The sequence below is a fragment of the Phyllobates terribilis genome, unplaced genomic scaffold (genome assembly GCF_046119375.1).
Source record: "Phyllobates terribilis strain yellow unplaced genomic scaffold, ASM4611937v1 Scaffold_2__4_contigs__length_985480577, whole genome shotgun sequence".
NCBI lineage: Eukaryota > Metazoa > Chordata > Amphibia > Anura > Dendrobatidae > Phyllobates > Phyllobates terribilis.
In genome coordinates this window covers 698,957,107-698,971,995 of record NW_027362762.1, presented here as the reverse complement: position 1 = coordinate 698,971,995, position 14,889 = coordinate 698,957,107, and the positions used below count along the sequence as shown (strand labels likewise).

Below are 14,889 nucleotides of genomic sequence, written 5' to 3'. Positions count from 1 at the left end.
AGAAGCCCAAATATTTTTTCAGAGCTAGATGCAGAAATTTTTTTTATTCAATTTGCAACCTGATGGAGGTCAGTATAGATGGACTAATAGACCAAGTCCCACACACTGCTAGAAGCCCAAATATTTTTTCAGAGCTAGATGCAGAAAAAAATTATATTCAGTTTGCAACCTGATGGAGGTCAGTATAGATGGACTAATAGAATGATGCTATGCCCAATGCCCAAAAGATTTTACTTCACTAGGTGCAGTAAAAAAATTGGTATTCTATACACAGGTGGTATATCTTGCAACACAGATAGGCTACTCCACTGACTAACACACTCTGCAATAGGCCAAAAAGGATTAGCTTTGCTAGATTCAGCCAAATGCTGTGAAAAAAACTTGCACAGCACTGGCACAGACCTGCCTGGCAAAAACTGATAGGAACTGATGTAACCTAGTCCTGAAAAGGACTCCAATTACAATTAGTCTTTACTCCCACAATCTATCTATTTAAGAGCACAGACCTGCTTGATAAAAGTCGTAGGAAATGCTGTAACCTAGTCCTTAAAAGGACTGCAATCACAACTATTCCCTACTCCCAAGCTATCTGTATATTTGTGCGAAAATTGGCTTGAAATTAACAAGGTATAGCGCACACAGCAACAGCGGTGCCGTCTAACACGCAGCTGCAGCAGTGAGAAAATGGTGGCGACGGGGAAAATGGCTTGGTCTTATAGGGCAAGGACATGTGACATACACTGCCAATCACACATGCCCTTGCTTGTGTGAAAAAAAGCACTTCGCTCCGTGTGTGCGCTGCTGATAGGCTGACAGATTGCACCTCCCCACTGCAAATGCGGGAAAGAGAAAAAAAAATGGAGATCTTCATTGTTCCTGCAGAGATCCATCCCCTGCCCCTCCCCCCGCCCCGCTGTACACTCAAACTGCGTATTAACATTAATTTTCATCATTACTGAGAAAAAATCCAGTTATGATTTTGGTGCACGAACAGTTATCGAACATAACCTCGAACAGCCGAATTTTTCTCAAATTGTTCGTGTTCGCCGACCGGCTCGAACACCGCCCAAAACAGCTCGAATTTGAGATTGGCGAACAGTTCGAGTAGAACAACGCTCATCTCTACTGCTGACCACTGTATTACCTGTGCACTATACACTATGTACAGAGCTCCTGTGTATAATGTCACTGGTGACCACTGTATTACCTGTACACTATATACAGAGCTCCTGTGTATAATGTCACTGGTGACCACTGTAATACCTGTACACTAAATACAGAGCTCCAGTGTATAATGTCACTGGTGATCACTGTATTACCTGTACACTGACACTCTATACAGAGCTCCTGTGTATAATGTCACTGGTGAACCCTGTATTACCTGTACACTGACACTATATACTGAGCTCCAGTGTATAATGTCACTGGTGGTCACTGTATTACCTGTACACTGTACACTATATACAGAGCTCCTGTGTATAATGTCACTGGTGATCCCTGTATTACCTGTACACTGACACTATATACAGAGCTCCTGTGTATAATGTCACTGGTGATCCCTGTATTACCTGTACACTGACACTATATACAGAGCTCCTGTGTATAATGTCACTGGTGGTAATAACAGTGTTGTTAGTATTGTGGTTTGTATTCATGATCAGTATTGTAGTATTTGGTCACTTTGGGGTGGTAATATGTGGTCTCGTCATGGTGTGGCCGTATTTGTTCCTTGTATGTAGTATTATTCGGTCACTATGTGGTGGTAATATGTGATCTAGTCATGGTGTGGCGATATTTGTCTCTTTTGTATGTTGCATTATTGGTGTTGATATAGTGGACTGTGTTGTGTATGGCAGTCATTTTGTTCTTGCTGATATTAACTAGGAAAAGATTTTTTCCCATTAGGCCACAGCCCCACCATCAGTATTCGGTCAGTATTTTTTCTCAGGAGTAGCTGCCAAAACCAGGAGTGGGTGATAAATACAGAATTGGTGACTTGTTTCTATTATACCTTTTCTCTGATTGTTCCTCACCTGGTTTTGGCTCCCACTCCTGAGAAAAAATACTGACCAAATACTGATAGTGGGGCCGCAGCCTTAGAGATTAAATACTTGGACCAGAGTGGCAGAGATGCACTTACAGGGGTTCTCTGGTGAAAACAAGTAATCACCTCTCCACAGGATCAGTGATGATATTGATTGGTGGGGGTCTGACTGCTGGGACACAATCGGCAGAATGTGGAGCTTTTCTCCCCATTAGACTGGAGCGGCATGTGAGATGCGACCACTCATCCAGTCATTCCCTCAGTGACTGTGAGCGCTGCTCTTTTTTGGAAGCTGCATTTTAAAATGGGGATAAGTGTCCTGTCAGGGATGAAACTTCCCCATTCTTCTGATAGGCGCGTTTTCCAATGTTCGGACCCAAACGATCAATAAGTGATCACCGATCCTGTGGATCCCATGGATCGGTGATAACTTGTTTTAACCAAAGAAGCCCTTTAATGCAAACTACCGTAATTGTACATCCCAGTTATAGTGGTGCACAGTAGATGTGCAGGAGCCGCCAGTCAATGCTCCACTATAAACAGGGATAGCGGATAACAGATATTTGCATATAGCTGTAGGGTGGGCCCCTAGAGTCAGTTCTCCCTGTGGGCCCCAGACACCCCAGTCCGACCCTGCTAACAAATGTATATGGGAAGAAGCCCTTCTTATACCTGGATATGAAATTGAGTGCATACAATGGTGCTGTACATAGCAATGTGAAGGTGCTGTATTATGGCTGCAGACAAGTACTAGGTAATACAATATGCGTGTGTGAATGAGGTCATTCTTAGTATTTTAGGTGTTAAAGTATTAAAGTATGTTTCAACCTAAATCCCATGTATGCTACATGCGTCATCTATTATATTGTATTTATAAATTGAACATGATGGAAAATAGAAGAGGAATGTAAAGAAAGACTCTTCCACGGCACAAACAAGTAGTTGGTATCGTGGGGAATTGCTATAAAAGCTCCATCCATTTAGGTAAACTGCTGTCAGGTGCGGACGAGATACCATAGTGCAGTGAAGTCTTTATGTATGCACTGCATGCCTTACTGCAGAACCAATTGTAAGTTTCTGCTCCCCCCCACCCATTAAGTAAAGGTTTACCACAAACTGGGAAAATGGATGCTTCAGAATTGGAATAAAAAAAAGGGTAAATCAAACATGGCAATTACCTCATTGCATGCAGATTGTGACCTGTTCTTGTCTGTAAGAAAGAATTAGTAATTGCATGTATAATCTGGGAGGCCAAGCGCCTGCAATGTGGTTCATTATCATCAACAGTGTGCATGCTGCTGTGATGAAACACCAATTAAGGCTATTTGCATAGGAGAAGCCAAATTATGGGTACATGGGCCATATTTGTAGCTATTCCATGCACAGAACCTTTAATCAGTGTCTTGCAGCAGAGATGGAGGACGGTTCTTACAGATAAAGGCTTAATTCCTTGTTATTTATTGGGAGGTGGGATGGAAGTAATATTCCTTCCAGGCTGTAGTAGTGATGCGGATTGCTGTATGTTTCTATTGTTATATGTTTATTTATTTGTTTATTAGCCTTTTGTTCTATTTGTTGTTACATTATCCCATAGAGAATTCTTCTGCCTACATGGTGACATTTTAGATTGATGCATTTCGCATTGCATGGTGTTTTATCAAGCTGTTATTGAATCATAAGAACATGGCTCATTAATGGAATCTGTAGACTATACTTAATAGGGAATTCCAGCCTTTCTGTGCAGGGGACTGTAAGGAATGTACTATCTCTCTGATGCTTAGCAAAGGGAGGTGATGGATTGGAAAATGGATTGCCGGTGCTCCTTCTTCTCCAATAGAAGATGGTCTATTATATTAAAGAATCCTGTGACCTGAGGCAACGATACTGGCATTTAAAGAAAATCTAGTGGCCGACGTGAAAAGTGGAATTTATTAAGAAATCATGTGGCGCCCCACCTGTCCCCAGACTAATTCTGTAATCCCTGTGCTGTGAAAATATAGCTGTGTAGCTGCTGTAGGTAGAACACTAGAGGGATTTACTTTAACCTCTTAAGTACTAAACCGTTCCATTGTGTAAAAGATCAATGCGGTGCAATCGATGCATCCTCCAGCAGTGAAATGGTAGAAAGAAGGAGGAAGAACTTGGGATCTCCCCATTACAACGTCAGCAATGAGACTCCTGTTGTGTTAAAATAAAAAGGGCTTCACCGTGATCTATACATAGTGCATAATATATTACCGTTAATTTATCTGCATTTTACATGTGGCACATTTTATAGCAGGGTGTATCTTAAACGCGCAGTATTAGATTTGCTAAGATTCTTTTTTTGCAAGAGATCAAATGTCAGCTTGCTGTCTGCTGTCAGTAAAGCTATCCAATTGATTCAAGGCTCAATACCCTGGCAGCTCATTTGTTATGCAGAATACACTTGAATACACATTTCATTTGTCTTCTCTCTGAGCTGTGTGACCTGGGCAAGAGACAAAAAGCCTGCTTTATTGCTGGAGTGGTGGGGATCCACAACATCCTCCAAGAGCAGTGGGCGAATATATGCCATGCGTTGCCCTGTATTGTTGTTAGGAGCAACAGAGAAGACTTTCTCCCCTCCGAAACAGTGTTAACCATATATAATCTTCTTCTAGCTGCCCATTTCAGCTCCTGAATGACTTCTATGTCAGATAAGAAGGACAGGGGTGGTTTTATATATATGTATTTCTATATTTTTTTCCCTCTGCCTTTGCATTCTGGATGAAGTTAAGAGATGAATAATGAGCCATACATTTTGCAGACAGGCGCCCAGATCCAGACATAGATGATTTTCTCAAAAGGTCATATTTAGTTTTCAAGTTCACACCATTCCAGCACTGGCACAGCGTCTTTCTATGCAATTGGTGGTTCCAGCCTAGAACCCATGGGTTCTCCATAATGTAACCAGTATCTATGTATGAGACTGGTTTGAGTAGATACAGGTACATAGACATACACATCTCTACATATTGTGATGGGTTGATTTTCTATGGATTCCTATGTTTCATCTCTTCTGCTCTCCCTGTAATGTGGGATGTGCTGTGAATTCTGCCTCTTGTTTTGTTGCAGTGCAGAATAGCGAAGCATCATAACGCAGGCTGACAAGGGGGAAGGCTGTGTGACTACTGCATCTGGAAACTGGGTCTCTGCAGATGTTTCATGATGTACCAGCTCTACCTAGCTCCTGCTTTTTTATTTCTTACCACCAGGCAACGTCACACCTCTTGAGGACACCAGACCATTTTTTTTTTCTTTTCTTTTTTTTTTTTGCTGAGCTTAGCATCTTCCATCTATCACATTATACATTTGAACAGAGGTTTTTGAAGAAAGGGAACCTGCCAGACCAATCCTATCCATTCACTTCAAGAAGAATGAGCTCCTCTTACCAAGGAAATCCCCCATTTTAGCAACAGCTGATTTTATTTTTTTGGGGGATTCTTAGGATCATTAAATGTATAGGATGCCAGAAAACCTGTTTTTCTTCATTGTATTCTCTGGAGAACGGATTCTACCTAGTCTGGTTACTAAGAAACCTGGAGGATTGTTTCACAAGGTAATGTCTTGTTTCATTGCTTTCATGCAGGAAGGCACAGCTTCTAATAAAAATGATTATTTTCCATATTTATGGTTATTATGTTGCATTTTGTAACACTTAGGCTCTTTATTTACCCTTTCTATGTTGTTTTTTTATTATATAAAGATATATGTATAGCCAATTAAAATAATTTATATTATCTTCTATTATTCTGATTCACATTATGTCGTTTGCAAAAAATTTGTTGATGATGACGGATGATGGGATATTAATAATCCACGTATTGCTATGCCATTATGTATTAGTGTGCCATATATGTCGTCTTTTAATTAATAGGTTATTAGGTGCATTACTTATATATTTATGTTACGTGACCTTTCATTACAGATCGGGCAGACGCCAATTTTAAGATGAATGACCTTATAGAATAAATATATGCTGTATCCATACAGGAAGCTTTTTACACTGGCCTTGTAATGTATATTACTTAAGATGCTCCTGGGATGTATTGAGTGCAATTGGAGAACAATATTACCCTGCCCTAAAATACTGCAATTTTGATGCTGTAATATAAGAGTCATACCTTAAATCTATACAATGCTACTGGGAAATGTTCATTGATCTTTGGAGCATTCTGTATATTCTCCTTGATAGTTTATTTTAAGTTTCTAGGTAAAAGATATGTAGCAGCCATTGCTGCAGAGATATGGAAATAGGTTACCATTGTTTTAACTATTATCTCCTCTTTTTTTAGGCGAGAGGTCCTATGCCTCTCATTTTCCGAAAGCCTTTCCTATCCTGAGTGCGTATATCCACAGTGCTTCATTGTGGTCACATTTCAACAGCCAACCAGAAGAACTAGGTTGTGCACTAATTTGGACTAACTATGACAGTTGCCACTGGAGATCCCACAGATGAAGCATCCACTTTGCCAGGTCACCCACAGGACAGTTATGACCCTGATCCTGATCATGAATGTTGCGAGAGAGTTGTCATTAACATTTCTGGCCTTCGTTTTGAAACTCAACTCAAAACCTTATCCCAATTTCCAGAAACGTTGTTAGGGGATCCTAAAAAGAGAATGAGATACTTTGATCCTTTGAGGAATGAATATTTCTTTGATAGAAACAGACCAAGTTTTGATGCCATCTTGTATTATTACCAGTCTGGAGGCAGATTAAGGAGACCTGTGAATGTGCCCTTGGACATCTTCTCAGAGGAAATTCGGTTCTATGAACTTGGGGAAGAAGCTATGGAGATCTTTAGGGAGGATGAAGGATTTATTAAGGAAGAGGAACGCCCTTTGCCAGACAATGAGTTTCAGAAGCAAGTATGGCTTCTTTTTGAATATCCTGAAAGCTCTGGCCCCGCTAGGATTATTGCAATTATATCAGTTATGGTGATATTAATCTCCATTGTGAGTTTTTGCCTTGAAACTTTGCCTGTTTTTAGGGATGAGAATGACGACATGCATGGGAGTACTGTAAATTACAATCCATATGCTAACAGCACAGGCCGATACCAACAATCAAATACCTTCACAGATCCATTCTTCATTGTTGAGACACTTTGCATCATATGGTTCTCGTTCGAATTTTTGGTTCGTTTTTTCGCCTGTCCAAGCAAAGCTGGATTTTTTACCAACATTATGAACATCATTGACATAGTAGCTATCATTCCTTATTTTATAACGTTAGGGACAGAACTGGCAGAAAAAACTGAAGATGGGCAACAGGGTCAACAAGCAATGTCTTTAGCAATTCTTAGAGTAATAAGACTGGTAAGAGTATTTAGGATCTTCAAACTTTCCCGACATTCCAAGGGCCTTCAAATTTTGGGTCAAACGCTTAAAGCAAGTATGAGGGAACTAGGTCTTCTAATATTTTTCCTTTTCATTGGTGTTATTCTTTTCTCCAGTGCTGTGTATTTTGCAGAGGCTGATGAGAGAGAATCTCAGTTTCCCAGCATCCCAGATGCCTTCTGGTGGGCTGTGGTTTCCATGACAACAGTAGGATATGGAGACATGGTCCCTACAACAATAGGTGGCAAAATAGTAGGCTCCCTCTGTGCAATTGCAGGCGTGTTAACCATTGCCTTACCCGTTCCTGTAATAGTGTCCAACTTCAATTACTTCTATCACAGAGAGACAGAGGGTGAGGAGCAAGCACAATATTTGCAAGTAACCAGCTGTCCAAAGATCCCTTCTTCCCCTGACCTTCAAAAAAGCAGAAGTGCCTCCACGCTAAGTAAATCTGATTACATGGAGATCCAAGAAGGAGTTAATCATAGCAATGAAGATTTTAGGGAGAAGAATTTAAAAACTGCAAATTGCACCTTAGGAAATACAAACTATGTAAATATAACCAAAATGCTGACTGATGTTTGACAGGTCTGCTTCTTGCAAGTGTACGGAGCAGGTGCAGAATTTGTGTAATGCAATAATCTGCTAGGTAATACTTTTTCTAGATGTGTCAATTCTGCATGGAAAGCAATAGTTGTGTAAGTGATGTTTTATTGCATCTGCAACAAATACTAATTCACGGAAACATCTATTGTCAACACTGGTAGGTCAGACTAACCTGGTAGTATTCTTGACTAGGGAATATTTCAATTATGGTGTGGCCATCAGTATGCTTCACTTTATATACTATGGGCATCTCAGCCAGCATAGTGTGTAGAGCCGAAAGAACTCAACTGTACAACCTCTTGCAACACATAGGGTCACATAGCTCCGTGACAACGTAACATTATGAAGAACACTTTTCACAAGAGGTTCTGCAGCAACAACTGACTTGACTGCAATGGAGATATTAACGGTATCACTTATATTTATTGCATTGCAGAGGAGCTAAACAGCTCCTATTAATTACACTTAAATGATGGCGGTTTCCAAAGAAATGTACTTCACAATGAATTCACGGATACTATATTACCATGGCAAGAAACTAGTAGTCCAATATTATCCAACTCTACAGGATGTGCACCACATATCCTGTAGAGATGTAAACTATAATTGCACTTAAATGACCAATGCACATATGTACAGCGCTACATTTCATGCTTTAATAATTAAATAGCTGATTAAAAAAAAGAAAAAAGGCCTTCCATATTTTAATGAGGAACATATATATTTTTATGTTAAGGTTCTATTATTTGTATATCAAAGCTTCGATATTTGGATTTTTATTTTTGAAAAATTGTAGAAAAAAACAAACTGCTTTTGCTGCACTGCAGTGTGTCTCTGCTGGGATGTATAACACAATGCTAACAGGATCTTAATGTGTACTATGATCTGCAGACCACTGAGGAAGAAATATGGCACCATGGTCTACTGCTTCTTAGTTAGGAGAATGACCTCATTAGAGGGCTGTGGCTTGGATGGATGGATCAATGTTACAGTGAAGCCTTCTCCCTTCAAGGGGACTTGATGCACGGGGTGCAAAGGTTAAATATGATCAGATTTGTTTGGGACTGCAATGAGACCATGGTTAGGGTAACCCACGTATATAATTCCAACTATATGTAAATTACCTGCATGCATATGTTAATAGTCGTTCTTTACTGCGTCTAACAATCTTGTTAGATGGTAGCTCTCTATAAAGTGGAGACGATCCTCTTGAATATGTTCCTACTTCATGCCTGCACATGGAGAACCCTGGTTTAACACTTTGCTACATATCAGGTATTATAGAGGTATACAGTACCTTGCAGGCTAAAGTGTAACAGGCCTCCACTGGTGTGAAGGTTTCAGGTGTCGTGTTAGAAAATCTAGTATTCTATCACACTACTATACTCTTGACTACATTCCATTTATAAATTAGTAACTGTGAAAAAAAAAAGAATAATGCATGGATAATTATTGCATGCACACACTATCTATCTATATGCATATAATATATATATATATATTCCAACACACGCACACTTACATGATAGACATTCAGTACATGCACATGTCCATCTTAGCTGGAACTATTCTATAGTTTTGTCACTGTTTCTACTTATTTATTCTTGAACTACAGTACATCCTTATAAAAACTTCCTTATAGGAATACAAAACTCAGATCAGGAAAAGGGACACGCTGATTGTACATTTTATCTAGAGGTTCAACATATAAAGTCAAATATGCTTGCACCAAGGATTGTACATACATTTCAGGGAAACTTTGTTACACTTGAAAGTATATCTGTTGTATTGTTCTAGTGGTATGAAAACGGTAGGATAAAGGATACACGGAAAAACGATATCATGGTAAATAAAAATATTACGAAACATCATTTGATTGGCCATAGGCACAAATGGCACCCTACGCTTTGCACAATATATACGTTTGTGCGTGAGTGTGTATGCATGTGCATGGGGATAAATGTTTGCATAGGTAGCAGAAATGAGGATTTCTGTAAGATATGTGCACATATATATATATATATATATGTGTGTGTATGTATATGCATATATATATATACACAAAAATTCATGTATATGTGTATCTTTAGATATAATATATATATATATATATATATATATATACACACACAAACAGGTGTGCATATGTGTGTATTTATATATAAATAAATATATATACTTATATATATAGACATATACTTATATATGTGTATATATCTATATATATATAGATATATATTTATATAAATATATATATGTTATTTTTGAGTGTATCTGATAAAAAAAACACAAATATGCACTCCTAACTCAGCACAGTCCTGTGGGAAATATGTGCTATGTATATATCAAAGGTTAATTTTAATTATATATTTTCCACTCAAAAATTGAATTAATTGATTTAGATATTAAATATATTATATAATATACTGTAAGTATACATGTAAACTAATACACAGATATCTCTATGTGAACAGGGTATCTAATCGTGGATGCAAGTCTAGCCAAGCATATATAAGACATTGCTAAATCTATATATACTGGTGCAATGGAATTGATGCAATTGGATTACCTTTTAATTGTGACATTTGTGCTGTTTATTTTTTTTGTGCAAAAGGAAACACGAATAGATTTTTCCTGTATTTTTTTTTTACAAAATGGCAGACAAAAAAAGGTAATTAAGGCTGAAATCATTACATTTTAGCAGCTGTCACTCAATGCATAGTAAACCCTATATTAAACTACAGTCAGTTCAGTTAAAAAGGAATCTGTAACCAGGTTTTTGCTATGTAATCTGAGAGCAGAATGATTTAGAGACAGTGGCCTTGATTCCTGTGATGCGTAACTCCGTTTTTTTTAAATCCCTGTTTTCTCTGTTGCAGATCTAGCAGTTCTCTGAATGTTGAGCTCTGTATAACCCTGCCCACATCACATTCACCATACACTGCTCATTGGTAGATGGCTGCTAATCAGTGGTGTGGGCAGAGTTGTACAGAGCTCAGCATTCAGAGAACTGCTAAATCTGCTGCAGAGAAAACAGGGATTTAAAAAAAAAAAACAGGAAGTGACACATCACTGGAATCAGGGTCTCCGCCTCTAAATCATTCTGCTCTCAGATTACATAGCAAAAACCTGCTGACAGATTCCCTTTTAAACCATGGGAGGTCTGGGTATTGTGAGCATAATATGGTCACAATACCCAGTGTGTGTTACAGTTATTAGAAACAGATCTTTTAATTTATATAAAGGCATTAAAATGGTGTATGTGATTTTCAGCATGGTATTCTATGTGCCAGAATAGGATTGGATTATTCTTTTGGCATGTGGCATATGGCGGCTCCTCTATGAACAATCAAAGTAAAACATAAAAAACTATAGACTAAGGTATTGCATAATTGATACAAAATGAATCATTTCTTATAATGAACGAACTGGCCAAGTTAAATTCAGGAACAGTATCTACAAAGGCAAGACCTGGCAAATCTGTTGTTTCTAGGGAATGCTAAAGAAAATGAGCATATATTGCCAATGGCGTTATCTACAATTTAACCCCTACCTGTAATGGACTGGATCAAAAGACTGGGCCGAGCAGGGGTTCTTCCAACCTGAACTAATTCTTTTACATATACCTATGTAGCAGTTAGCTCAGATCAGGAGATCCGGCAGTCGGGCCGGTTCTTCCGATCCAAGTATGGTCCTTGTTTCACGGATGTGTGACACCAGCCTAAGACTCAGAGACAGCAATAGACTGCTTACAATGGCCCTTGTTAATGTTGGGTATCAGTTACTGCTGACACAGATCTGTGGCAACGTTGCATTAGCATATGTATAGAAAACATATTTTACAATACATCAAAGATGTTTCTATGTTAACTCTTGTAAAAGAGCCATTTTCTGCCAGCTTGTATGTGCCTATCCATAAGGGTTTATCTACCGCTTTCATTTTTTTTTCAACTAATGAAAACACATAATTACCTTAAATATCAGTTTTATACTTTTATACTTATATTATAATTTTACCAAATAAATCTTACTCTTTGCATAATGAAAAGTTATACATTTTCAATATACTTTCTGTATCAATTCTTTACAGGTTTCAAGATCTCTGTTTACTGTCATTAAATAGTAATATTCATGGTTTACTCCCAGGGGATAAAAATCTGTTCTGCTCATGTCATGGACGCACAAGTCTTCAGCTCTGATACCTGAGCTGTAGCGGTAATCAGGGGTGATCATCACATGAGAAGGACAGATTTGTCTCCACTGGTAGTGAATAATGAAGGTTCCTATTAAATTACTTCAAGTAAAAATCTTGAAAAGCATGAGAGCTTAAAGGGGTTGCCTGGCCTTAGATACAAGTCTGCAGTCACACTATGTGACTGCAGACTTGTGAATCCTCACACTGTGTGCACTGCGAGGATACTCTGGTGCCGGGAGTGGGCGATCATGTAACCACAAGTATGTGACGTGCACACTTCTGGCCACATTCCAATTAGACTGTGTCCGGCCTCGCTTAATACACTTACTTTGAGAGTGGCTGCCCCATCTAGTTGGCATGTGACTGCATGTATGCAAATCACATACTTCCGGTCACACGCACATTGCTCCCAGCGCCGGCCCCGGAGAATACTCATAGCACAAGATGTGAAGCTATACCAATCTGCAGTCACATAGAATGACTCATGAGGATTTCCAAGTCTCACATAGAGTGACTCCAGATTTGTAGCCTAAGGCCTTACATACAAATGGTCTATTGGGAAATTTAGAAAAAAAATCATTATATAATGAGAAAGATTTAGTTGGTGAAACCATAATGCTCCTTTAAATTATTTTTGAATGGCATGTGTTGCATTAGTTATGTCTTTGTGGGACTAAAATACAAAACTTTCTGTCAGTTCTATAGAAGTGACTGTAGTGGTAATCATGGATGAGCACTACAGTTTCATTCCCAAAGGGGACTACTTTATGACTCCTGTTCTTGCCATTGGGGGTGGGTCCAGTGGTTTGAGCACCAGGGAAAGGAGGATTGAGATGAACACGGCTACTGTACATAAATATACAGTGTATATATATATATACAGTATATATATATATATATATATATATATATATACACATACGGGGTCTAAATAAATGCAAATCAAGCATACGTAAAGGCATACTGTATGCGGAAGTTCGTGAATACCGCCAAAGACACTTATTGGCAGCCACAGTTTATGAGTTAGTGGCATATTAAGCGTAATTAATTTCAACATAAATGATAAAGTTTTGATCTAATTTCATGAACAAAGTTACCTGTTAACTATTTTAACTACGTAAAAAAGTAACTGCCCCAATGTAAAACATGACTGCCTTAGAAGCCTGGTAAAGGGACTGTGACCAGAGTTTTTTGAGAAATCATATGCCAAGATCTTTGCACCATATTAATTTATAGGGACATCAGTAAATTGCATTAGTAAGATCAAATTATGGAAGAATTGCAAATCTTTGCATTATACTTTTTCTCTCTTTATGCTCCACTACTGTTTTTGGCTTACAGATACTGATGCAACCATTGATGTGTCTTCTCCTAAAGCACTGTAAATGATGGCATATAACTTGGATTACTAGGGAGTGTTGCTGTAAGAAAAAATACCAAGAAACCTCTATTTATTTGCCTTTTGGATTATTGGTGCCTCCAGACTTAAGCCCCCATACTCTTGTTTGTATGGCATACCCCTAGATAGGAATATCTCTGTAAGGAAGTAAATTGGACTTTTGCTGCTACCAATACTTGAGGCAGTTTTAAAATCTGCAGCTGTATGAACAACAACATGGGTTTCCAATTTTCAATAATGGAAGACAGTTTTTGGGCGGTTTTCAAGCAGATTTTGGCGAGGACTGCTTGTGAAAATACCCTTACCCAGACATTGTGTTTGCAAAAATTGTGATTTCAGCCTTGTCTGATTGCTTAGACTATGTTTGTAGTAGAGTGTTTGTTGAAGATCCATGCAATGAATCAGCGTATTATGCATTGCTTTATATGTTCTACACTAGGGATAGCAAAATGTCTGTCTGCCCATAATGTTTTTTTAAAGTAACATTCCAAAGAAAAAAGTGCCAATGTTTCAAAGCTTTATTCTCAAGACAAGCAGCACATAAGCAAGTAATTCGGCACAATAGGAGGTGCAGAAAAATGGCGACAACCGTTTTGCGTTGCATAACACTTACTCTGGCAGTCAGAGGCTAGATAAACAGATATATAACCCAAAAACTCCTTCTCCATTTATTCAGGAGCTCCTTTCCTGCTGTTTATATGCCGAATGTCTAGAGAATAAAGCATTGAAATGTTGGTGAGTGCCACTTCTTCCATTGTAATATTATATTCTGAGCTGCTTACTTTGACGTATGAGCAACACCGATATCAATGAAATCTGCTCTTTTATGCTGAACTGGGAGTAAACAGTGGAGTAGTGCCAGTCCTTATTTGTTGAAATTTTCTTTTGGAAATGTTTTTAAGTAACACTGATATTTTCAATACATCATTTTTATTTGCTTTTGTTTTTACAATTTTCAGCTCCTTTAATGTAGAATTTATCAATTCTAAGTGAATCGCATTTGTTTAGAATTTGCCAAAATTCTTGACTTCAGGCAAATCCAAATTTTTGGAAATTCACTTAGCATGAATCCAACAAACGGATGACTAGCTGGACACCATTTTGCTGGATTTTGAGGGCTGGGAAGGGATAAAAAATGAATAAACCCTTAGATTCACCTTTCCATACCTGTCCCTGTGCCACCACCGCTCCTCACTACTTACTCAATCATCTGATTGGCTACTTTAATTTCCTTACCCTCCGGGTCTTCTGCTTGGTGGCACCACTACTGAATATGCTCCAA

General features: G+C 38.5%; 1 protein-coding gene across 1 annotated transcript; it reads left to right on the top strand.

Annotated features, from left to right (window-relative positions):
- The first annotated feature begins 5,107 nt into the window (after positions 1-5,107).
- LOC141225781 (potassium voltage-gated channel subfamily A member 2) lies at positions 5,108-10,754 on the top strand. Its single transcript, XM_073667101.1, has 2 exons — positions 5,108-5,624; positions 6,361-10,754. The coding sequence occupies exon 2, from the start codon at positions 6,493-6,495 to the stop codon at positions 7,990-7,992; it is 1,500 nt and encodes a 499-aa protein (XP_073523202.1). The 5' UTR covers positions 5,108-5,624; positions 6,361-6,492; the 3' UTR covers positions 7,993-10,754.
- The last annotated feature ends 4,135 nt before the right edge of the window (positions 10,755-14,889 follow it).